The sequence below is a fragment of the Ovis aries genome, chromosome 19 (assembly GCF_016772045.2).
Source record: "Ovis aries strain OAR_USU_Benz2616 breed Rambouillet chromosome 19, ARS-UI_Ramb_v3.0, whole genome shotgun sequence".
Lineage (NCBI taxonomy): Eukaryota > Metazoa > Chordata > Mammalia > Artiodactyla > Bovidae > Ovis > Ovis aries.
Window position 1 is genome coordinate 44,225,027 of NC_056072.1, and position 25,488 is coordinate 44,250,514.

At 43.0% G+C, this 25,488-nt stretch overlaps 1 protein-coding gene across 3 annotated transcripts in view; it reads left to right on the plus strand.

Moving 5' to 3' along the window:
• ARHGEF3 (Rho guanine nucleotide exchange factor 3) overlaps positions 1 to 25,488 on the plus strand; it is a 313,864-nt gene that overhangs the window by 120,160 nt on the left and 168,216 nt on the right. Inside the window, exon 1 of one of the 3 annotated variants that reach the window (XM_012099858.5) lies at positions 216 to 19,159. The exons of the other annotated variants lie outside the window; for them this stretch is intronic. Coding sequence (XP_011955248.3) covers positions 18,974 to 19,159 — 186 coding nt within the window. The 5' untranslated portion in view covers positions 216 to 18,973. Of the gene's footprint in view, positions 1 to 215; positions 19,160 to 25,488 lie in introns of those variants that run through there. 3 annotated transcript variants of the gene reach the window in all.

The following is a 25,488-nucleotide window of genomic DNA, read 5'->3' on the forward strand; positions in this document are numbered from 1 at the left end:
TGGGACTCAGATTTTTCCCCATATGAAAAATGTATCTAACTCACAGGGTTCTTATGAGAATTACATTAAATAATTCATGTTAAGTGTTTAGCACTGGGTTTGTGACATTAGATGCTCAGTAAATACTTTTTTGCCCCCTCGCTACAGCTACTGTTATACCTAGTTAGCAGGAGCTGTGGAGAACATTGGGGAAAGTGGGACACGTCTCCTGAAAAGAGAATGAGGGGAAGATACTCCAAACCATGTCCAGCATGGTAGAAAAGGTTTCCATTTTTCTGGTATTTTTCCATATTGTAGGTTGATCAATTCAGGCCTTGGATTATAAGAGACTGAATCTGGACCATTTGCTCTAGCATATATGTGCCATTAAGTTAAAAAAAAAAAGAAAAAAGAAACAACTTACTTGATGTATATGGGAATGTGCACCAGTTTGGAGGGAGGAAAGAAAATTTCTTGTGGAAAAGCTATTGCATGAATTTTAAATGTAATCTGGAAGTATTCCTGAACATTCTGATGTATTCCTTCTGATAAGTGTGACTTATGGTAATTCGAATCTTATGTACTTTGTGAAGTTTGGCAGTGGATTCAGTTCTGAATTTATTTTGCTCGTGTCTCTCTGTGCTGTCACAGACTGGTACATCGTACTGGCTGTTCTTGGCCTCTTAACTACAGCACCTTAGTTGCCCAATGAAAACATCCAATGAATGACTGCATTCTTTTCATGTTTGTGGTTTTGTTTGCATTCTTGTATGTGAGAAAAATTAACATTATATTTTGAACGGTAAAGATTAGTCTGATGGTGAGGAAACATTTGAAATCATTGACCTCAGCAGGTCAGTCTAAGAATCGGAAATTTTTTAAGGTATTGTTTTCAGGCTGCAGAATTAATCAGCCTGTTTTAAAGTGATAACTGTAATGCTCACAGGATGGATGCTGTCACCGATGTTTAGTGACACTGTTACTTCTTCATCTTTTTGGAAAGCTATTTGTGTCAAGAATCATAAACATATTTATGGCTATCGATCTGATAGTCTGACTTCTAGGAATTTATCCTAAAGAAGTTACCAGAGGTGTGGATTAAGATTTATGGACAAAAATGTTTAGTCCAGTTGTCATTATAGTGATAGAAAAAATGGAAAAGTGTAAATGTCTGATAATGTGAAACAGCTGGTATAAATTGTGTTTTATCCATACATGTTCATATTATGCAGCCATAAGGGGATGTTGAGGAAGAGTGCTAATTCAAGAAAAATGTTTATTGTTATGGCTTTAAAAGCAGGAAACAAAATTGTATGTACAGTGAATAATCTGCTATGAAAAAGTTCACTTAGAGGACTGAAAGAAAATATGCCGAAATATTAATAATGATTTCCTCTCTGTGAGGTTATAAGTGACATTTTTTCTTTGTTTTATTTTGACTTTGCCAAGTTTCTACAAGATGCATACATAATTTTTATAATTAAAGAGAAGAAAAATCAAGGTGAGAAGACAAACTATAATTTTTAAGTGGAGTTTTAGGTCTTAAAGTTTAAGAATATAGCAGAAATAAATCTGAGTCAGAAACTCAATGAATTGGCCTAAATCCCATGGTTACTTAAGATGGAATTTTAAAATAATGACATCTGTTTGTGGAGGAGTTTTAAATGTGAGAACTTGATAAAGGTGAAGTCGGAGGAATTTTGTCTTCCTTTCTAACAACAACTAAAAAAAAAAAATCCATAAATCTTACTTGAATATTTGAGAGGGGAGGAAAGCACCTTAATAAGAATGAATACCATGTACTCAGCCAAGAGAGAAATCACAGTCCTAAAACAGTCATCCCCAAGAGTTAATATTCCAAAGAATTAATAGGTAACTCAGTTGTATCTTCCTCAGTTGGGACACATTATTTTTAATGGGTTCCGGATGATAGCTTGGGACAATACTATAAAATATCACTTTATGATAAGTGATGTTAGCATTATAGAGAGAATTAGAGAAAATTACATAATGTGGCATGAGTTTAGTTTATTATTGAAACTCTGAGGACAATCAATTGCAAACTTGGCTTAGGAATTTAGGAGTCAAAAAGATACTTGTCTTTTCAAAAAGCCCTCTTGTCCCAAAGTATGTTTCCCGTTGTAATATTTGTGTAGTGAAAATCGAAGGTGTTTTTCTCGGGGCTGATCTTTGCCAGACATCACCAAGTTCATTGCCAAATTCTAAAGCTTCTCTCTCAAGGAAGGAAAAAGTTTGAGACTGCAATGGTCTTTTCAAGCCTACAGAATTGGTACAAATGGACAAGATTTGCTGTTCCTGATACATAATAAAGCCTCTTGCTGCCTAGTCTAACAGTCTTGATCTCGTGTCTTTTTTCCTTCTTTTAAAAATATACTCATCTCATTATCCAGAGTGACTCAGAGGCCCTGCATGTGTGCCGCTCAACAGCTTGTCCTCACTTTGCTCTTCATTTTCTCCAACACCCATTGCTCAGGAAGTGGCTTCTCCATCTTGTTTCGTTAGTCATTCTTTTTTTTTTTTTTTTTTTTTATGTTAGAACAATTTTTTTTATTTTTATTTTTTTTTAAATTTTAAAATCTTTAATTCTTACATGCATTCCCAAACATGAACCCCCCTCCCACCTCCCTCCCCATAACATCTTTCTGGGTCATCCGCATGCACCAGCCCCAAGCATGCTGCATCCTGCGTCAGACATAGACTGGCGATTCAATTCACATGATAGTATACATGTTAGAATGTCATTCTCCCAAATCATCCCACCCTCTCCCTCTCCCTCTGAGTCCAAAAGTCCGTTATACACATCTGTGTCTCTTTCCCTGTCTTGCATACAGGGTCGTCATTGCCATCTTCCTAAATTCCATATATATGTGTTAGTATACTGTATTGGTGTTTTTCTTTCTGGCTTACTTCACTCTGTATAATCGGCTCCAGTTTCATCCATCTCATCAGAACTGATTCAAATGAATTCTTTTTAACGGCTGAGTAATACTCCATTGTGTATATGTACCACAGCTTTCTTATCCATTCATCTGCTGATGGACATCTAGGTTGTTTCCATGTCCTGGCTATTATAAACAGTGCTGCGATGAACATTGGGGTACATGTGTCTCTTTCAATTCTGGTTTCCTCGGTGTGTATGCCCAGCAGTGGGATTGCTGGGTCATAAGGTAGATCTATTTGCAATTTTTAAGGAATCTCCACACTGTTTTCCATAGTGGCTGTACTAGTTTGCATTCCCACCAACAGTGTAGGAGGGTTCCCTTTTCTCCACACCCTCTCCAGCATTTATTGCTTGCAGATTTTTGGATCGCAGCCATTCTGACTGGTGTGAAGTGGTACCTCATTGTGGTTTTGATTTGCATTTCTCTAATAATGAGTGATGTTGAGCATCTTTTCATGTGTTTGTTAGCCATCCGTATGTCTTCTTTGGAGAAATGTCTATTTAGTTCTTTGGCCCATTTTTTGATTGGGTCGTTTATTTTTCTGGAGTTGAGCTGCAGAAGTTGCTTGTATATTTTTGAGATGAGTTGTTTGTCAGTTGCTTCATTTGCTATTATTTTCTCCCATTCAGAAGGCTGTCTTTTCACCTTGCTTATATTTTCCTTTGTTGTGCAGAAGCTTTTAATTTTAATTAGATCCCATTTGTTTATTTTTGCTTTTATTTCCAGAATTCTCCATCACCCTAATACCAAAACCTGACAAAGATGTCACAAAAAAAGAAAACTACAGGCCAATATCTCTGATGAACATAGATGCAAAAATCCTCAACAAAATTCTAGCAATCAGAATCCAACAACACATTAAAAAGATCATACACCATGACCAAGTGGGCTTTATCCCAGGGATGCAAGGATTCTTCAATATCCGCAAATCAATCAATGTAATTCACCACATTAACAAATTGAAAAATAAAAACCATATGATTATCTCAATAGATGCAGAGAAGGCCTTTGACAAAATTCAACATCCATTTATGATAAAAACTCTCCAGAAAGCAGGAATAGAAGGAACATACCTCAACATAATAAAAGCTATCTATGACAAACCCACAGCAAACATTATCCTCAATGGTGAAAAATTGAAAGCATTTCCCTAAAGTCAGGAACAAGACAAGGGTGTCCACTTTCACCGCTACTATTCAACATAGTTCTGGAAGTTTTGGCCACAGCAATCAGAGCAGAAAAAGAAATAAAAGGAATCCAAATCGGAAAAGAAGAAGTAAAACTCTCACTGTTTGCAGATGACATGATCCTCTACATGGAAAACCCTAAAGACTCCACCAGAAAATTACTAGAGATCATCAATGAATATAGTAAAGTTGCAGGATATAAAATCAACACACAGAAATCCCTTGCATTCCTATACACGAATAATGAGAAAGTAGAAAAAGAAATTAAGGAAACAATTCCATTCACCATTGCAACGAAAAGAATAAAATACTTAGGAATATATCGTTAGTCATTCTGACGTGGTATATCACAGGCTCCCTCCCTGGAGCCTACCTACTCTTTGAACATCATCTCTCTACTTTAAGAAATGTCGATTTCTCTTCCCTTCTCTACTGGCATTTTTTTTTTTTTCCTATTTTAGGGTTTTGATTTAGAGACTAGTGTTGCCTCTTATATCTCTTATGTGTAATTTTATGTTATTTAATGATATTAAACTTATTTAATATATTAAGAAATATTTCTGCTACCCAAGTCAAAAGGCAAATGCCCAAAAGTGCAGGGGACAAGAATAGGAAAGAAAAATCCTTACTGTGAGGCAAGAAACAGACAATACAAATAAGTTAGTTGATTTAGTGGTACAAAAATCTGTGTCTACATGTGTGTTTGTGTAGGAAACACAGAGTTGGCTTTCCGGGTGTTCACCACTAAACTGTCTTCTGTTCTCACATTTGACATTTGGTTTTATTTCCAGAACTCAATTTCAGAAGTCTCTGGTTTAGCAATAGGAGGAGATAAAAACATTTTCACCTGTTGTTAGTTGTGTTTATGTAAACAAACCCATGCAACTATTGTTGCTTAGAGTCACCGGGCTCATTTCTGCTGGCCAGGCAGGGTTTATGTTGGCAACGGTAAGGAGATGTTATCAACAATTCACTGTGTACTGTTTGCATAACGGGACAGGGCAGCCAGCTCTAGCCAGTTAAGAAAATTTAAAAAAGAAAACATGTGTTGAATTAGTTGGATGATTTTATTAGGGTGCCTGTCTGGTTGGGATGGTGTAACCTGTGACTGAGCAGACAGTGCTCAAGCTCTTAAGAGGTCCCTAGCTATGCTGGTGGGCTAAGGGGGCAGGTGGCTCAGCCTCTAGAACACAGTGGACTGGCCGCTCCGCTGACAAGGAGAGAAACATCAGTGATGAGAATGCTCGTGAAAGCACAGTGTTCAACTGTGTTGCCCTCTGAACCTCAGAGAACCCAGGGCTTTTCCAGAAGCTTGGGCCAAGGGACAATCTGCTGGATTTTCCTTAGTTAATAGCCTTCAACAAGGTTTTCCTGCAAAGACAGGCATCCTGTTAACCACCACTGAGATAACTTGGAAATAAAAACTTTGAAGATGCATAGTGCCTGAATTTACTTCTTCGCTCATGGTCTTAGAACAAAGATACCACTTGACATTGTGACGGTGGAAACATAGGAAATAATGAATTTTTCTTTTTTTCCTATGTGCTTAAGCCACTAGCATGTGACCTAGCAAAGGTTCTTGGCGTGTGGTCCATGGGGCAGTAACAGGAACAGCACCTGAGAGCTCGGGAGCACTGCCAGATCGCAGGCCCCACCACAGACCTGAATCGGCATCTGCATTTTTCTCAAGATGCCCAGGGGATTTGAGGGCACGTTAAAGTTGAGAAACACTCTAGATTTTGGGGCAGTCTTGGAGATGTAACGTCATCTCAGTAGAGGTTCCACGTGCCAATCTTCAGTCAGGATCAGGGGTGACGGAAATGGACGTGTGGTCTGTCTGCCTTCTCTAGTAAAAGAAGGTGGAGCTATGGTGAATCCCAGTCCACAAGTACCCAGGACTTTAGAAACTTACCCAGGAGCCGTAATTATTAGTGCAAATGCCTCTGTGGTTCAGATAAGAGTAAAAGAAGCCACAGGCAGGGTTGAGAATTCTGGGATCTTCCACCCCCACTCCTCCAGTCTCACCCTCCTTCTCCACCCAGGGGCACCCAGATCGTAGCAGTCTGTGTTCATGGAAAGGTTCTCTGGGAGCTCTTTCTCCAAAGCAGAGGTTGTATTTTTTCTCACAGTGTGCATATCATAAACCTCTGCTGAGCTTGTGGGGGCCCTGTGGTGGGAAGGCCCCCTCACCCTGCCACAGGACTCATCAGCAAGACAGCATTGATAGAGGAGGGATGGGTGTCCATGTGCCTTGCACTGAGGCCCATGTGTTATGTAATGTGTTTCCTGCCTTTCAGTATTTACCAGTCTTGCTCAGTGTGTCCACTGTCCTGGGTGTTGTTTTCTTTGTTCTGTGACAGAGGAGGAATTTGACCTCTCTGGGGATTCGATCCCGCCCAGCCTTGGCCACTTTTTGGCATGGTTTTTCCTCAGGTGGCAGTTTGCTGGGGGCAGAGGCATATTTTCCAACAGACACCCACCCCCCGCCATGTCTCAGTTTCTTGAGTAGGTCTTCATTTCCAGAGAAATTTGGGGAGAGGCTAAACTGATTACAGGGCTCCAGTGATGCCCTGAGTACATTTCAGATTTGGAATGCAAATTGTTGTCTGTAGTAATTATAGTTTGTGCCATGGCCTTGCTCGGCCCCCATCATCATTATCTTGGTACAGAGTAAGTAGCTCTGTGCTTTCGGAGTAGGAGGTAATGAGGGGGAGAGGGGCGTGTGAAGGACATTAAGGGGTGTTTTCAGAACCTCTCTCCAAGCCTGTGTGAAAGTAGGACAGACACAGACGTGTGGTGGGATGCTGCCACTGACAAGCTCAGTGACCGTGGGCCAGGAGCTCAACCTCTCTGAGCCCCAGTGTGCTCCAGTCGTTGTCTCAGAGCGTTGCCATGGTGATGAGATGTCAGTGATGCGATGGGACATTCAGCAAGATGCCTGGTGAATAATAGGTGTTTAACAGCCGGGAATCTCATTGCCTAGCAAATGCCTGAAGGGTAGGGATCTGCAGTGAAAAACACACACCCTTCTTAAAGGGTAATTCCTGTGCACACAGGGGTTTCCTCTCTCGTCCTGCAGAGGAGCTGTGGTACATCCTTCTCATGCTTCTTGCATCTGCAGAACTTGAGGGCTGGCTTAGAGTGCTGGCTTGCATCAGACTTTCTGTGTGTCCTTTAGTGATTTCATTAACATCTCAGAGCTGTGGGTCTTCTCACTTGTAAAATAGACATCATAATTGTATATGATTCACATGACTGTTGGAAAGATTTTCTGTGAAAACATAAATTTCAGCACCGGTGCTTGGTACAAACTCTAAGAATTTAATATTGTTATCTCCTTTGCAGAGATGAAAAACTCAAGGTTTCAAGGACTAAGTAACTTTCCCAAGCATGCAGTTCATGGGTGGCAGATCCCAGACTCTGACCCAGCAAATTGGCTCTGGCGTCCACATTGATGTCACGGTTACTTTACCCGAAGGGGATCAAAAGTCACTGCACAAGCTACTGTGGCTCCCCTCCTCAGACCCTTCATTGTTGTTGACACATTCTTTCTTCAATTAGGTTACAACCAATCATAATAAAATAGTTATATTACTATATTAGGTAATAATTACATGTCCTGTAGCACAGTGTTATGTAATATTGTTATGCAACATTACATATTGTTATGTAATATGTAATATTATATAATATAGACCAAAAATTCGTTCAGGTTTTTCCATTACATCTTATGGGAAAACTCAACTGAACTTTGTGGCCTAACCCAATATTTAAAAATAAAGTTTTATTCAAGATACATGATTATATACTATAAAAAATATTATATATTTGAAATAATGATAGTAGCAACAGCTATTTGCATAGATTCGCATTCCTATTGAAAATGTCCTAGCCACTGTCAGCACTTATACTTGCTTTTTGTTGTCCCGTGTGGGTGTTTAGTATCCATGATCCTGCTGTAAATTTCACTGTTTATCATACACAGTCTCTAAAAGCTGCTACTGTTACTTAGCATGTGCCAGGCACTGATTTGTTTGATCCTCACACCGATCTGTGGTGGGTGTTCTTAGTATCCTCATTTAACAGATGATGAAACTGAGACACAGAGAAATTAAGCAAATTGCCCGAGGCAACACAGTAAGTAATCGAACTGAGATTTGAATCCAGGTTGCTTGGCTTAGAAGTCCTTTACCTAGTCCTGCTAAACTGCCTCCACTGATGTCCGACCTACTTTCCGGATGCTGTGCCTCACCATCTCGGCTGGCCTTGGTGCTTCCTGACCGCCTCAGCTGCAGACTTAGGATACCATTCCCTGTGACTGTGTTCTGGTCTCACTGAGCCTCAGAAGGTCTCTCTGGGCACTCTTCCTGAATTCCGCAGAGGCTCCTTCAGCATAGGAAGCTCTTTGTGTGGACTCAAACATTCTTAACAATAAATAAGAGTCAGTCTTTCATTTTAATGATGACACAACCCAGAGGTGAGGTTCTTATTATCCCACTGGGGGAATGAGGGCAGAGGTGGTTGAAGTTGTACAGTCAAGTAGCAGGGGAATTCCTTCTTTTCTCCATAAATTACAGATGTGAAAGCTCTGTGTAGTTTCACAGTTCAGGAGGGGATGGCTGTGCTTAACTCTTGTTGCAAGGGCAAATTTATCTCACTTCTCATATAACAGAGGGACAGAGTCAGGAAGCATAGACATGGAATTCTCGGTGGTGTTTGTTACAGTTCCTGGCTTTTAGCTCATGCACGTGTACTTTAAATATGTAGCAAATAGAGCACCAGAACATCTCACCCTTGTTATATAGCCATGGCACTGTTACTGACAGAAAAAAAATTTTTATCTAGTCATGTCTGTTCTTGCCAAAAAAACTCGTGTTGCCCCATTTTCTACAGGATAGAGTTGGCATGCCTACCTTGGTTCCAGCCTTCTCTTGGCATGCCTACCTTGGTTCCAGCCTTCTGTCTCCTGGCCTTCCCACCCTGTCCCTTCCACAGGCCCTTTGAACATGTCACCTCTTCCTGGATGAACCGTGCTGTCCCGCCTCCTCTCCTTTGTTCTGGTCCTCCTCCCCTCAGCCTGGCAACTCCTGCACGTTCCCAACACCCTGTTCAAATGGTGCTTTCACTCAGGGGAAACATGAGAATAGTCCCTGGTGATCCCTCTGTGTGACTGGTGCTCCAGGACTGTGGAAAGTGGCTGGGTGAGCAGCCAGCATTGTTGGCAGGCCTGTGTCCCTGGCCTGTGAGCATCTCCGTGGTGTTTTTGTATGTTGACTCAGCGCAGAGCTAGGCTCTTCTCTGTTGAGTGAAGGACTTCCTCACCCTCTTTACACACACCTGGCTGCATTTTTTTCATAAGGAGGATCCATGGAAAATAGACAGAACATGTGGTGTAAGATCTGAAATGTGAGGCTATGGGCTCCATGAGAGCTGGGTCAGCCCTGTGGCTCCAGAGCCTGCATTGTGGTCGTGTCTCATTCCATTGCTGTCAGACAGCTGCTTGAATGAGCCCTATGGTAATGATCCCTTATTGCAGGCCTGGGTTCAAAACCTCTTTGCATCACTGCCACGCTTGAACAATTCCTTAACCCCTCTGAGCCTATTTCCTTATCTGTCAGTGAAGGATAAAAAAAAGTACCTATCTCATAGGGTGACCATAGAATTGAATGAGTTTAATATAATGTCTGAAGCCTTTGACTGTGTGGATCACAACAAACTGTGGGAAATTCTTAAAGACATGTTAGAATACAGACCACCTTACCTGTCTCCTGGAAAACCTGTAAGCAGGTTAAGTAGCAACAATTAGAATTGGCCATGGAACAATGGACTGGTTCAGAATAGAGAAAGTAGTACATGAAGGCTGTATACTGTCACCCTGCTTATTTAACTTATATACAGAGTACATCATGCAAAATGCCAGGCTGGATGAATCACAAGCTGGAGATTCACAAATGAAGATTGCTGGGAGAAATATCAACAACCTCAGGTATGCAGATAATACCACTCTAATAGCAGAAAACGAAGAGAAACTAAAGAGCCTTCTGATGAAGGTGAAAGAAGAAAGTGAAAAAGCAGGCTTAAAACAATATCCAAAAAACTAAGATCATGGCATCCATTCCTGTCACTTCATGGAAAATAGAAGTGGAAACAGTGGAAGTAGTGGCAGATTTTATTTTATTTGGCTCCAAAGTTACTGCAGATGGTGATTGCAGCCATGAAATTAAAAGATGCTTGCTCCTTGGAAGGAAAGCTATGACAAACCTAGACAGCATATTAAAAGCAGAGACATCACTTTGCCAACAAAGGTCTGTATAGTCAAAGCTGTCATTTTTCCAGTAGTCATGTACGGATGTGAGTTGTACCATAAAGAAGGCTGAGCACTGAAGAATTGGAGCTTTTGAATTGTGGTGCTGGAGAAGACTTTTGAGAGTCCCTTGGGCTGCAAGGAGATCAAACCAGTTGATCCTAATGGAAATCAATCCTGAATATTCATTGAAAAGACTGAAGCTCCAATACATGGCCACTGAGATACAAAGAGTTGACTTAACTGGGAGAGACCCTGATGCTGGGAAAGATTGAGGGCGGGAGGAGAAGGGAGTGACAGAGGATGAGGTGATTGGATAATGTGACCAACTCAGTGGACATGAGTTTGAACAAACTCCAGGAGATAGTGAAGGATAGGCAAGTCTGGTGTGCTGCAGTCCATGGGGTCACAAAGAGCTGGACATGACTTAGTGAAACTGAACAACAGCAAGAGTACATCTAGTGTCTGGCATGTAACAAGCCTCTTGATCAATGGTGGTTGTTATTGTTATTAATAATGAAATAAATTAATCACAGGATATCTGCTGGAAAGGAAATGAACAGGGTGTTGTGATAAAGGATAAGATGGTGATGTGTGGGATGTGGTCCTTTAGACAGACTGGTCATTGAAGGCTTCCTGTAAGCTGGGACTGAACTATGAGGAAGACGCGGCTGCAGTATGAAGAGTTGGAGGAAACAGTTTGCAGTAGAGAAAGTGCAAGGGCCCTGAGGCAGAAAAGAATCTGATGAGGAACAGCATGTGTGCCTGGAGCTTAGGAGGAAGGAGGAGAGTAGAGTGAGATTGGGGTCCAGCAGGGAGATAGGGGCCGAGTGATACAGGGCCTTGCAGGCTGAAGGGCAGTAATTGGACTGAATTGGAAGTGTGAAAGAATATATTCAGCCCTTATGCTCAGAATCATTCTTTGGGATTGGTTTCTGGATTCCTCTGGCTTTAGCCCGTCCTGTGTTCTGTGCACGTGAACTAACTCCTAACAAGGAAACCCAGCTGTGACTGATTAAGCAGAAAAAGAATTGACTGGAAATCGGAAGCTCAGAGAATTTAGGAAGGATCAGGGAATCGGGAACAACCCAAATTATACTACCAAACATTTCCTGCAAGATTACCGCGGCTGCCACTGCTGGGCAGGTGTGCATACATACCATGGTTTGCACCCCCAGCGCTGGTTACAGGACACGGCTACTCAACCTGCCCTCACTGCCACCTCTGCGAGCTGCCCCCACCCTCACCAGAGCAGCCTGCAGTATCCCCGCTGCTTTCCCTGCCAGCTTCTGCCCAGTCTGCGGTGGGAGTCTCCGATTGCCAGTGCCTCACTCGTGCCCAGCGGCCAGGGAAACTGGGAAAGCAAGTGTATGGCCCCCTCGTCTCCTCTGGTAGAATGTGGGCTCTCGTTCCTGAAGTGGGGCTTCCCTTATCCTGGGGTGGGGAGGTGAGCTGCAGAGCATCCCAAGGGTGATGAATGTCCCTCACAGAGACACGGAGTAAGTGACTCACACGGTCCTGTGGCCTCAACAGTGTGCGTCTAATAGGCAGTGGCACTTTAAGGAAGACCTGATTGCTTTTCTCTTAGACACTGATTTTTCAAAAAGCAGTGCCAAATTTGGAAGCAGCTATTTCTCAGTCTGATGAGAGGCTAGGAGCTTTTTTTTTTTTGGAAATTAATTTCATTTGTGCAGGTGTGTGGGAAGCATGTTTCTCCCATGTTTATCACAGATTTGCATTCCTGTTGGAAATGCCCTGGCCATTGTCAGCGCTTATAATTGCTTCTTGTTATGGCCACGTGGGGCTTATTGTCTAAGATTTTGCTGCAAAGTTTATTGTTTATCTTATATTGTCTCCAGGAAGCTGCATGCGGAAATCTCTGAGTCTTACCAGGAAGTCTGATTTAAAGGGACAGCCTCGGGGCAGAGCCCTAACTGGGAGGAGGCATTGAGCTTCCACCCAGAATCAGCTTCCCTCGGGTGGGAGCTGGGAGGAAGGAAGGCTTTTCTGACTACCTCCCACTTGGTTTGCCAGTTTCCAGTGTTTGGGTGATTCCTTTTTGATTTGGACTTAAGGGGAAAAGTGGCAATATTTATTCTTCTAGTACACAGATATATACCAAACAAAAAACAAAAAAAAACCACTTTCACTGTTGTGTAGGCAGAATGACGCTCTGAGTCATGTGTGTATACATGCTTTTCAATCTCTTGGTATTTTGTTGGAAGTGTTTTCATTGAAGCTTTAAATTTTTTTGATGGACACAAGGATTTCAAAGAAGTTAGCATTATAACATCTAAAAAATAAATGGGGCTTGAGTTTTAACCACCTTTCCATTTTCCCGCCTATTGGAAGGAAGAGGGAAAAAAATGAGAAATTGCCAATTTCCTTTGCCTTTTTCTTACTCTCTTTCAAATCAAGATGAAAACGAAGCTATCTTAGATTTGGTAGCAACTTTTCAGTGTGCTCAGAGGAAGACCTGAAACAGTATCTATAATGACGCCAAAACCCTTCCTTTTCTGCTTGAAAAATCATTATTCCTGTTTTACAGATGAGAAAACTAAGAGTCAAGGAAGTTAGGAAGTGACTTACCAGATCATTCAACTAGTAAACGGCAGAGCCAAATATCACAGAGCTCCCCTATTCATTTACTGTCCATCATTCCAGCCAGCCAGGTGTTGCCAGAAATTATCCCTAAGGAGATATCTGGAGTCAAAACACTAGCGAGACACTTTTTTAAAAGAATGATTTCTGCTTTGGTTATGTATTTTTAACTCAGACATTCAGTTTGTCTCGATGTGTTTTTTGATATAAGCAAATTACTTTCCAAATGCCCCCTGAGTATTCAAGTGGTAGGAGTACTACCCTCCTCATATTTAGATTTTCTACTTCTAACCAGTTTTGACAGTTTAACGCCAAAGAGTAAGTCTCATTTCCAAGGAAGGAAGCTCTTTGGCTGACCGATATCATCTAATCAGTTTTTAAACTTTGTTGGTTTTTTTTTTTCCTAAGAACTGGTTAGAGGTCAGCAACCTGCTGGAGTTTCACTTTTAACTGATAGTTTAACAAAGAGTACTTGACAGTCCTTTGAAAAAACTGTATTCAGGGTATTCACATTTCTAAGAAATTGAGTGAGCTTCTTGGAAGCGCCCCAGTCTGCTCCATGCAGAAATTCTTCAGGCTTCCTTGCTCATGTTCTTAAAGGAGGAAGAACCCCAAGGACCAGCCTAGGTTAGTGGCTGTTTCACAGGGCACATCAGAAGATGGCTCTCCTTATTTTTCATTTGCTTTTTAAAATAGCTGTCTATGTATTGGTTGCCAAAATCATGTCAGAAATGTGATAAATAAAAGTTCAGATTTGTTTAGAGAAAAAAACTGATTCAAGCTATTGCTCATAACAAAACAAGCAAGACAAGCCCTCAGGATTAGCAATCTGTTGAGACCTCCGTGTTCAAGCCTCATTTATTTTTAGTTCTTGTGTTGCAGCAATAGATGAAGACTTTTCTATTTATTCATTCTTGACCCTGGGCAGCCAGGTCTGCTCCCACATTCTTCTCGGCATGCTGTTATCTTGTTGAGCTGCAGTATTAAGGAGGGCTCTAGAAGAACATTAGCATTTTCAAATGGTGACAGTCTCTTAAGTCAAACCATCTTGCCTCCAACCAACACTGGCCTGGTGTGGAGTCTGGACCTGCTCCCCCAGGATGCCCCAGCTTGTTCAAGTTTTGCTTAATTTAACCACACTTCCAGCACCAAGGAGTAGATATGAAATTATGCAATAAAAATGTGTGACCACAAGTAAACTCCCAGGCTCCAAATTACTTTGAAGTTCTCTTTATTTCCTACCGGCTTGCCATGCATTATGCCTTCCTGCTAACCTAATAATACCAAAGAGTATTCCTGTACCTCCCCTCTCCACCACAGCATAAATTTCGTTTCTTCCCAGTCTTAATTTGAATTTGACAACAGCCTCAGGAACTAAGATCTGTGATGTAACACGTTTCTAACGTTGGAAACTTGGCTCAAGCAAGGTGCAGTATACTATTTTAATTTGGTTACTGCTTCTACTCCATTTTAATGGGATTGTTTTACTACCTATTTTTCAATTCAATTTGTGGAATTATTTTAAAATGTAAGGCATCAACTGGGATATGGTCACAAGCCCTGAAATTCCCAGACAACTTCTGATCTTTTGTGAAATCTATGGCTTCTTGGGTGCAAATAGGAAAGAGGTTGAATAAAAGAAATCAGAATAAACATTTGAATGGAAACAACCACCATTAGTCACCAGCTTTTAATGAAGAAATAATTCTGCTGAAATCTCACCATCTTGTTTTATGTAAATGAACTTATGACAGCCCTAGTGAATTTTTTAAAATAATATTTTTCGTGAGAAAGTGGCTTGAAACCTCGCAACAGCTCTTGCTATAAGTTAATAGGCTAACAGCATAAGGAACACATCACTTTGAGCTCTAGTGACACAAGGAAGTGGGGGAGGGGTGCAATCTTAATGAGGCCCCTATTTTGGTGCTAGTCTCTTTGGAGTTCAATAAGAAGTAGCTACCACTGCAGTTATTCACCAGGTGTGGAAGAACAGGGACCTTTTTTGCAAACCTATAGGTGCCTTCTAGGTAGTTTCCCATTGACAATATCTAATGATTCAGGTTTCACATATTTAAAGAAAAGTATCATACCCTGAGAACTCCCACCCCCAGAATTTCATAGTTTTTTGTTTTTGTTTTTTTTTCCCTTTTAACATCTCACTCTAATTTATGTAGAATATACTTTGACTGAGTATGAAGTAGAACCTTAAAGTGGGGCTTTTCTTTATAAGAACTGAATTGTCCTGTTTGTTAGCGGTCCTTCTTTCCTCCAGTGGTTTGCAGTCAACATTTGCTGTATGTCAGATTCTGGCTATCCCAGGGCAGGTGTTGGGCAATCTGTCCTAGGGCTATATGCAGACAGCAGGCGCTCTGAGGTCAGCCCACCTGGCTCCGCACCCAACCCTGCCACCTCTAGGCCCTCTGGGGCAGGCTCACACCACCAGCTTGAGTCTCAAGTTTTAAAAAAATCTATATGGTAGAGATAATAGGAAGGCCCACCTGGAGATAGTTGCGAGGATCAAATTTAAAAATTCGCATATTAAAACATTGAAAATCTGCAGTCATCATTAATGGTTTCAGTAATTATGGCTTTAGGACTTTTTAATATCTGTGCACAGGTGCCCTTTCATCATGAGTTACATTGTCAGGAATGAGCAACTGAGAGGTGACATTTCACGTGTGTCTCTTAACGCTTGCTGACTGTCCACAGGGCAGGAGCTGATGAACAAAGGTGCTCCCGTACCATGCTTTGCAGAGCAGTCCAAGATGTGAACAATGTGGAAAGATGATATTAAGTGAAGAAAGCAAGTGCTAAAGTAACGTTTAAAGCTTTGCATGTTGGACAAATGTATTTAAAAAGTGATAAAACACAAGTTTACGTGTGTTTACATGGAAGGAAATGTCTAAAGGATCACCAGCAATGGTAGCAAACTGGTGGCCCTTGGGTCAAGTCCACCAGCAACTGTGCTTTATGTGGCTTGCATAGAATTTTTTAAAAAGATGAATTAGTTGCCAGCAATTAAAATTTGGGAAATTTCATGTAAAATCCTAAATTCCCAGCTTCTCTTGAAAAATTGGAATGTCTGTTCACTTGCGCCATTAGTCCCTTGGGACTCCAGTAAGCTGGAACTTTCCTAAGGCAAGTACTGTCAGTGGTGTCCAATGCCTGCCAAGCCACTTCTTTCCCATCCCTTACCCCCATGGTCCTAAAGGCGTTTAGGTTTGTTCACCCCCAAATGGCAACCCACTGCAGTATTCTTGCCTGGAGAATCCCATGGACAGAGGAGCCTGGCAGACTGTAGTCCATGGGGTCACAAAGAGTCGGACATGACTGAGCAATTTTCACTTATCTGCCTCTGGTTTTGACACAGTGCCTCTGGCAAGTGGGATTGTGGTGAGGCAAAAATCGAGGCCTTTGGGAAGATTCACTTGTTACACTATATACTTCTGTGTGGTTCGAATGTATTATAATGACACTAGGGTACTTTTAAAATGTAAATATCAGTAGAAAAACGTGTTTGAATAGTCCATGGTATCTTAGATGCCATGTGGAGAAAACCCACATCCCATACCTTTATAAGCTCTCATTATAATGCTCAAAGTGAACTTACGCCTCCGAGGTGCCCTCTGCCCAGGCGATCTCATTACGGGAGTTGTTCTTCCTGTCAAAGCCGGGGCATCAGAGGGAAGGGCCGCACCCGGCTCTTCCCTTCCCTTTTGCAGGCTGTGCCCTTTTTCTCCTGTCAGGGGCTCTGCTGGTCCTCCCGCCCTCCCTCCCTCTGCTGTGGCTACCTGCCCCAGAGCCCACTCAAGTTTCACCTCTTCCACAAAGTACTGCAGCCCACAGGTTTCGATTCTTCTTTCTCATTCACAGTCAGCAGCCCCGAAGTTAGGCTTAATCATTCTAGGATTAGTTCATGTGAATGTACCCTTCCTCCCCCAGGAAAGAAAGAAACTCCAGTGCCCTGTGATCACCTCACATTGCCTTTGGCTCCTGCCTGGGGTGGACCCTAGTCTTGGTGGCTGAGGCCCCTGCAGAGGGAAATTCCTCCAGGATTCCAGTGCCTGCACTTATGGGGAAGAACCCTTGGTCCTTGGTCCTCAGAGAATTGGCATTTTTCATTAGTTGAGCTACTGCCAGGGCTGGTTAAGCTTAGCTTATTTACAGGCCTATACAAATCAGGACCTTTTCTATGCACGAGGCCAGAGCAGGAAGCCTTTTTAGGAACACTTCCCCTCCCCACCATAGCACTGCTTACCCCAGGTTTGCTTTGTGGGTGGTCTGGCTTTGGAAAATAGAGGATCCTGAGGACTACCTGAAGCCCATTTTTTGTGGATACCGCTGTTTGATTTTCACACTTTACCAAGTGTTTCCTGGGTACCTGGCCAAGGAGGTACCACATATAGGCCTTGAGGTGACCCACATGCTTGCCTGAAGGGCTTGAGCCTTTTCACAGTGATTTCACTTCCCTCTTTCCCCAGACAGGTGGGACCCCCGTCACGCTCTCTGAAGCAGGATGCAGGCCTGTCATAGCAGTACTTTCAAAGTATTTGCCTTTCTTCCTAAGCGCTCATATGGGTCTGCACCCCACTGCCCTTGCCCTTGAACACCCCTCAGAATCCTGCCCATGTGTCTCTGGCTCTAAGAAGCCTTCCCAGAATTTGTCCCTATGAAAAATGCATTTGCCAGGCTCAGTAATTTCTTGGCTCCCTCAACACTTTTTGCAAATTCCTGGCAGCATTTGTTTTGTTTCTGGTCACCTTTGGTTCATCTTTGCACTGCCACAGCCTGGCGCATCCTTCCATAGCATGCTTATGTAACTCACTCTTCAGAGACCAAATGTTAGCACCCGGCTGCTGGCCCAAGAATGGGCGGGTAGAGCATTTCTGTTAAGCTCTGAGGTTGAGTCTTGGATTGAAGCTTATCAAATGAACCCTCTGTCTTTGATGAGTCCCCCCCATTGTACTCAGGGCTGAGACAGGCAAAGGCTCTTAAAAATCTGTGCATTTATAAGAATGTCTTGAGGAGTCCTGGGCTAAATCTTTCTGCTGAAAGTTACAGTTAGAAAGATGGTTGCAAATCGAATACCCACCCTGTTGCAGAACTAAAAAATAAAAATTAAGAATTGAAAGCTACCCTGGAGTTATGTCTGCTTGGGTTCAAGTCCCTCTGCCACTGTGCTAGGAGGGTAAGGGTGTTGATTTGTTTGTGGTGAAGGGTTGAATAGGCACGGTTTCCATCTGAAACCTTGTAGTTCACATGACTGTCTCACCCAATAAGTCTGGGTCTTGTCAAAGGCAAGGGACTAGGGCACGGTGTTCATTGGTGAGATCCCCAGTTCATAAAATGAGAAATGTCAGCCACGAGTTGTTTCCGTCAGGCGAGCAGTAAGGCCTTTTGTTAGTCCTGTTAAAAGCTGAAAGAGAGGTTTCTAGAAGCAACTCTTTTGAAGGGTCTCTGAAGAGAAAATTTGTCTAGGAAAAAAAGAAAAGAACGGATGGGTGGAGTGTTTACCATCACTCTCATTTGTTGAGTTGCTATGAAATTAGGATTCAGCGTAGACTTTGCATGCCAGGCAGGGCCCTGACTCCTGGGTGAAGTTCAAGTGGACTGTTGATTCCTCTTTGAGCACATACACAGCTCTCCTCCCAGTGTCCCTTCTCTATCCATTTCACCCCAACGTTTGGGTCTACAAAGCATGGTATCCTGGCAGTGAGCCCTTTAGAGCTGCCGGAATGCCCAGCACGGCTTTAGGTGGGGACCCGCTTAAGCATTGTTGTTCCTTACAGGCTGGGAGTTGCCAGCCAGAAACTGAGTTTCTGGTGTGCCTTTGAATGCCAGGAGGCAGGGTGCTCTGAAAAAGCAGCAGCCGGCAAGGAAACCGCTGGAGGTGGGGAGCTCTGGGCTGGTGTGCTTCTCGGCGTCTGACAATGTAACTGATGGCCCCCTGTCACTTCCTGTCGTACAGCCCAAGTAGTGGGGAGGAGTTCCTTGAGGGAAAGCATGCTCTGCTCTGCTCAGAGAATCCCGTCCGAAGGGCGCCGCCGCAGTTAGGGGCGGGGGACTCTGTGTGGATGAGGTCGGAGCGCCCCATGGTGTGGTGCTGCTTCTTTGTTCGCACTCAGGTAAGCTCCCTGCAGGAGGACCAGGGGTAGACGGGCTCTCAGTTCCCACCCAAGCCTGGCTGGACCATTCCAGGAGCTGAGGTGTGGGAGGGGGCAGCTGTCTGCATCTCCCAAGAAACTGATCAAGGAGGCGCTCAGAGCACCTGGGACGATGGAGGCACACTTCTGCCTAGCTGAAGTACATGAATCAGAAAAGAGCTGTGCGGTTGTGCTCAAGACCACAGATGTTTGTGCTTGGTGGGGACGGTGAGTTATGTGGAGTGCCTCACTGTCAGCGCTTCCTTCAGCATCTGTGATTGGAAGAGAGCAAGGGGAGGGGGTCTTTCGTTCTTTGCTCCATCATGCCAGTATTTTAATTTTTACAAGACACGGGTTTTCATTAAATGGGAAGGAAAAAGTAAGTGAGTGTATGAGTGTGTGTGTTAAAATAGCAAAGTGGATTTTCATGACCTTTTCTTCTTTGGATTGAAAGATGCCTAAACTCAGTTTTGGAAGTTCATTCTGCGTGGAGCAATTTTTTTCATAAGTTTCCTTAAAATTCTGGTGTTTTGAATGTGTTCATCATTGGGAAGACGAGGCCAGATAATACCAGGGGAGACTCAGACTCACTGGTATTCTCATCAGTAGTACTGGTGCCTGTCTGAGTAATTTCAGAAGAAGTGGCTGGAAATGTTATGTTTCCATGGGCAGAAGAGTGATTAGGAGCCCTGAAGCTTTACTCTCTCTACTCCTTTTGTTTGTTTGTGGGTAAGTGTTAAAGCTTTGGATAAGCCAAAACGATGTGTCCAAGAAAATCCTCATTGCTTTTTCTGTTTCTTTCACCAGAATTGTGTTTCTAAGACTGATGTTTGTAATACTAATTCCAAGTCTTGTACATGGCCATTATAGACATACATTTTTAATCTTTTCATGTGATATGTGTGATTTTGCTATGTTTTTCCTTTCCCATGTCACTCACCTCGCTATTCACTCACCCTGATAAAGAATTAATTTTAAGCCTTTGAGATACGGAAATTAGTAATACAGATATGGATAGCAGTTATTAGATATGGAAATTGTTTTGTATGGTTTACTATACTTCAGGGATAGTTAATATAATATTAAAATATTACAGTAATAGCTAATGTGTATTAGACAGTGTTCACATTACTTGCATCAGCTCATAAAATTCTTACATCACTGTAGGGGTTGGCTGTTATCCTCATCCCCGCTTTGCAGGGATGATGGTAAAACTTGGATGTGGCAAGGATAGATACTCTGCTTCTGATCTCCTTGATGGTTACCAGTGGGTCAGGCTTCAGGCTCAGGCAGAATGGATCTAGAAATGACATTCTTGGCCATGGGTACACTTGATGATTTTAATGACAAGGCCCTTCATATATCTCGTATCAAGTGTGGCATCTTCTATAACACTTTGCTCTCTAAAACGTTTGCAAATAAGCTCATTTTGGCGGATGTTTGCCTTGGTCCAGTTGGCACCTACATAAGAGGCATCTGTGATAAGTCACTGCCTTCTCTGGACTCAGTTTCACACCTGTCAAACAGAGATGTCTCTAAACTCATTTCAACTCTGATATGAATCTAAGGTATGACTTTTAAACAAAAAGTAAAAAATAGTTCTCTTGTCTTTCCTGTTTCAAAGTCAAATGATTTAATAAATGCTTTTACTTACACGTTTTCCCAGGTATATGCACTGGAACTCAAAATGTACCTGGCTGCCTGGCTATTGACCTTAATTCCACTCTTGAAAATAGTATTGAATAAATTTGTATGTCTTGGCTCTGAGAGTCTCTAGAGCAGGGATCTGGAAGAGTTGAGTCTGGGTATAGGAGAGGCAGTTGGGAGCTGGATGTGAGTAGAGGGAAAGAGAAGGGAGAAACCCTTGAAAGGTCTCATAAGTCTATCTTCTGAGGTCTGTGCAGGAATGGTGGAGTGTAACAGTTAAGGGCAGCGTTTTAGAACCACGTAGTTGTAGGTTTCAGTCCCAGATTTGCCTCTTGCCAGCTGTGTAATCCCAAGCACGTTACCAAACCTATCAATGTGTTTTCTCCTTGTAAAGTGGGGGTAATCAATAGTGCCCACCTTATAGGGTTGTCTTGAGGAGTAAGTGAAGTGACTTACAACAGTGCTGAGAACAGAGCCCCCACTCAGCAAACATGACCCATGTCCCAGGTCTTGCTGACCATAGATGTCAGTGGCTCCCAGAGAAATGAATTCATAGTGTCTAAGAGCTCAGCAACCATAGGGCTGAAAAACATCTTATATCTCAAGTGAAACATGGTCCTGATTGGATCTTGTGGCGGGAAGGAAGCAGCGTGCTACACAGAGAAGTCAGTCCTTCATTTTAGAGCCCCAGTTCCAGCCATGCTTTTACACCTTTCCCAGAACACCGAGTGGGTGCCATGGAAGGGGAAATTGACTCAAGCCAGATCCTAAAAAAGGCCTGTCTTGATGGAACACTCAGCAGTATGACTCGGAGAGGGCAAGGTCAGGGTGGTGACCCTGCACGTCCATTGGGAGAGAAACAATGGGTGACTTTAGTGCCTAAATATAGACCACGTGGATGTCACTTGGGGAAGCCATGGCGGGTGGGTCTCTTGGGAGGAGCTCAGAAAGCAGCCTGTGTGTGCCAGCCCTTGCTCTGCCAGCCCTCTCTTTCTGAATAATTTTGTCCATATTCTAAGTGTTCCGCATCCCTTGAGTGCCTGCTTCTGTTTGTCAGCCTTATTTATGTCCCTATCTCTTCCCTCCCAAGTCTTCCTTGTAGCATTTACTATACCTCTCTCCCTTGTTTCTCACAGACCCCACCCACCCCTGCCATAAACCCCCAGTGTTCTCACTACCTGCCATGGGAGCTGGCATGGGAGCACTGGCCTGGGAGTCAGGAGTTTGGGGTCAAGTTCGAGGCTTTGCAGGTAAGCTTGGCCACCGCTGCAGGTCCCTGGTTGCCAGGTTCTCCAGGGACATAATTGGACCTGGAAGGTAGCAATCTGAGTTCACACCCTCACTGCCACTTAACCTTGGGCAAGTTCTTTATCTCTCCTGGCTTGAGTTACCTCACCTGTGAAATGGAGATGATAGTATCTGCTTCTGATGCTATGAAAAGTTTATAAAATAGTATCTGTGAAACTCCTGAAACAGGGCATCATATAGGTACTCAAAAATGCTAGCTATGATTGTGATTTGTAGGAAAATGAGACTTGAGTAGGACCAGTGTTTTCCTAAACTGCAGTTATGTGTCCCATATCCCCATACCACTTTCACTGTTATTTTTCACTTACTGTGTTTCTTTAAATTATCTAGTTGTTCTTTGGTTTGGCTTTGAACTTAGGTTCATCCTGAGCAGTAGGAGTGCTAAAGTCACTAAATACCATGATGTGTTTCCTAAAACGCATTACAATAACTACCCCTTGGTCTGCTGCACGTGGTCTGAAATGATTCTTTGTCACCACCAGCTCCACTTCCCACACTGGGGACTGCAGAGCCAGTGGCTTTGAGCGTCTGGGCCCAAGTTGTTGCCTGCTGTGATTTTTGACAATGCTCCTTCCCACCAGAGCTAACAGCCAGCCCATCCTTTCATACATCAGACGCTGCCTAAGAACAAGCTTTGTGTTTGACTCTGTGCCAGGTGCCAAGATGGCCAAAATATGGGTCTCTGTGTCCCCTGCCATCTTCTCCAAATGGGACATTAACAGCTTAGAGAAAGTGTGCTACAGAGAGCCACAAAATGACCTAGTTGCTGAAATCCCACTGTAAGAGAAACCAGGGCCAGCCACTCTCTGCTTGAAATTTCTGGTTATGGATATAGGAGTATGTCTCAGTCAGCTTTTGCTGAGTAACAACTACCCCAATCTCAGGGGCAAGCAATATCAAGAATTTATTCTCATGCTCACAAGGGTGCAGGTTTTCTGTGGCTCTGTCTCATGCAGGTCTGTGAGCTAACCCACATGTATATTCTCCTGTGTAGACCAAAAGATCCCAGAGGAGCAAGCAGAAATACACAATGTTTCTTAAGGTCTACACTCAGAAGTAGTACATTGTCCTGTCTACCCTGTTCCATTGGCCAGAGCAAGTGACAGAACCAAGCCATGGAGGTCAGGAGAGGGGATAGAACTTTGCTGAAGAATAAATTGGTATACCACAGAGACCATCTCTATTTACTTACTCAAATAGCATTTATTGGGGGCCTACTATGGGAGAAGGAAATGGCAACCCATTCCAGTATTCTTGCCTAGAGAATCCCGTGGACAGAGGAGCCTGGTGGGCTACAGTCCATGGGGTCGCAAAGAATCAGACACTACTGAGCACCTAACACTTTTCACGTATGTGGAGTACTGTGCTGTGTTGGGGAGATAAATATGGTACCAATAAGTGATGAAGACGATGAGAACCACCAGCCTAAGGCCTGGCTTGTATTAGGTCCTAAATACATATATGATGAATGAATATCTGCTAGTACTTTAGGGATGCTGACCAGTAATGATGTTTCACATGGGTTATTTCATTCTCTCCCAACTAACCCACCATAAGTCCCCCCTCTTTGGGCAGCAACAGTCATCCCAGGTCAAACAGATGAGATACTGTCTTGGCCTGTTGAATGCTTGTAGTCTGACGTGAGGAAGGAGAGGGTTAGTGAAGGCACAGCCGTGGAGAGAAGCTGTGTGCAGAGAGATTATCCCTGACATGAGGGCAAAGAGGTGGACTTTGCAAAGGAGCTCTGATCCAAACTGCTTGTGTTTTTATCCCCATGGCCACCTGTGCACTGTCCTGGGTGCTAACTCTTCAGGTGCCCACCATGGACTAAGAATTTAGCATGGTACTTGGCCTCTCATAGTTCCTAGCCCCCTGCCTTCCTGAAGTCACATGCATCTTGAAATGTTCCCTTTAGAAAACCGCACATAGTTGTGAAAATGTCTGTGCAGACCGCTGGCCCAGGTGAAGAACTCTGGTCTAATGTTTCATTTCACTTCTGTCCTCTTCTCTTTCCTTGCACCTATTAAGAACATCCAGCGGAAGAAGCGTTTTTCCATATTTGTATGCCAGTGTCAGGCTCAGGGTCCAAATCATGTTAGTTGCCCAGTAAGTATCTTTTAAAGCTGCAAGAAAACGAGACTGAAGGTGTGGGTGATAGTTCTTTTGTATATGCATAGAGTCGCAAAACTTTCTGATTGGATGAGTTAGGAAAGTTCCTATATTTTATAGATAATAAAACTGAGACCCAGAGAGGTTATTTCATTTGCTTAAAGGCACAGAAGCTAATAATGATGATGATGATGATGATAATAAATTAATGTTTTCCCCTAAGCAGATGACCTATGTTCACATAGAAAGCAGATGACTTACACTCAGATATAATTAGGTCTTATTCCCTCAGTACATGGTTAGAAAATGTTCTGATCTATCAAGTTTATGGTTTATGTTGCAAAATTGAGTTTTCTTCGCCTTCCTAGCTAAAGACACAGGTGGCAGAAACATACACGCCATGTCTCAACTATAAAATCATTGTGGCGTCAGCCCTTTAGGGCAGCCCTTGTCATCCACCTCTTTCTCTAGGTTTCCTCTTTCTACTCCGTCCCTCTGTCTGTGTGTACAGACTTGAGAATGCAGGGAGGGCGGGGCTGGGACAGGCCATTTGTCAAGCCAAGGGTGGAAGGTGGGTTAGGGCGGTGCAGGGGAGGAATTTGTTCCTGCAGTCCTGGAAATCTTATTTGGAGCCACTCTTCTATTCTTAGTTTCGAAGGCACTTTGTTCTCTGGTGCATTGTTTTAACAGGCACCAGGAAATCAGGCTCTGCTCGGGGTCAGCGATGCCTCTGGTTCCTGCCTGCAGCCACCCAGGTGGGACGTCTACTGATTTGTTTCACTTTGTTCGTCATCAAGATCATTGCTGCCCTTTCTCAATTTGCTGCCCACCCTATTGCATGAAGCAAGGAAGGGTAAGGAGGAGAAAAGAGATTCCAGTGAGTCTCTTTTTCTTTATAAGCAATAGTAACTGCACTTATTTCTGTGTAAAAGGAAAAATGCTAAAACCCACACCTTAAGAAAGCACTGTGCCCATTGGAGCAGCATTGTTCACTAGAAATAGAGTGTGAGACACATGTACATTTAAATTTCCTAGTTAACCACGTGACAGAAATAAAAATAAACAGATGAAATTAATTTTAATGATTTGTTTAACTCAGTATATCCAAATATTAGCATTTCAACACGCAATCCACATACCAATTATTAAGGAGACGTTTTACATTCTGCTTTTACAGTTCTGAGTCTTGGAATTCCAGCGTGTATTATCCACTCGGAGCACATCTCACTTCACATGAGCCACATGTT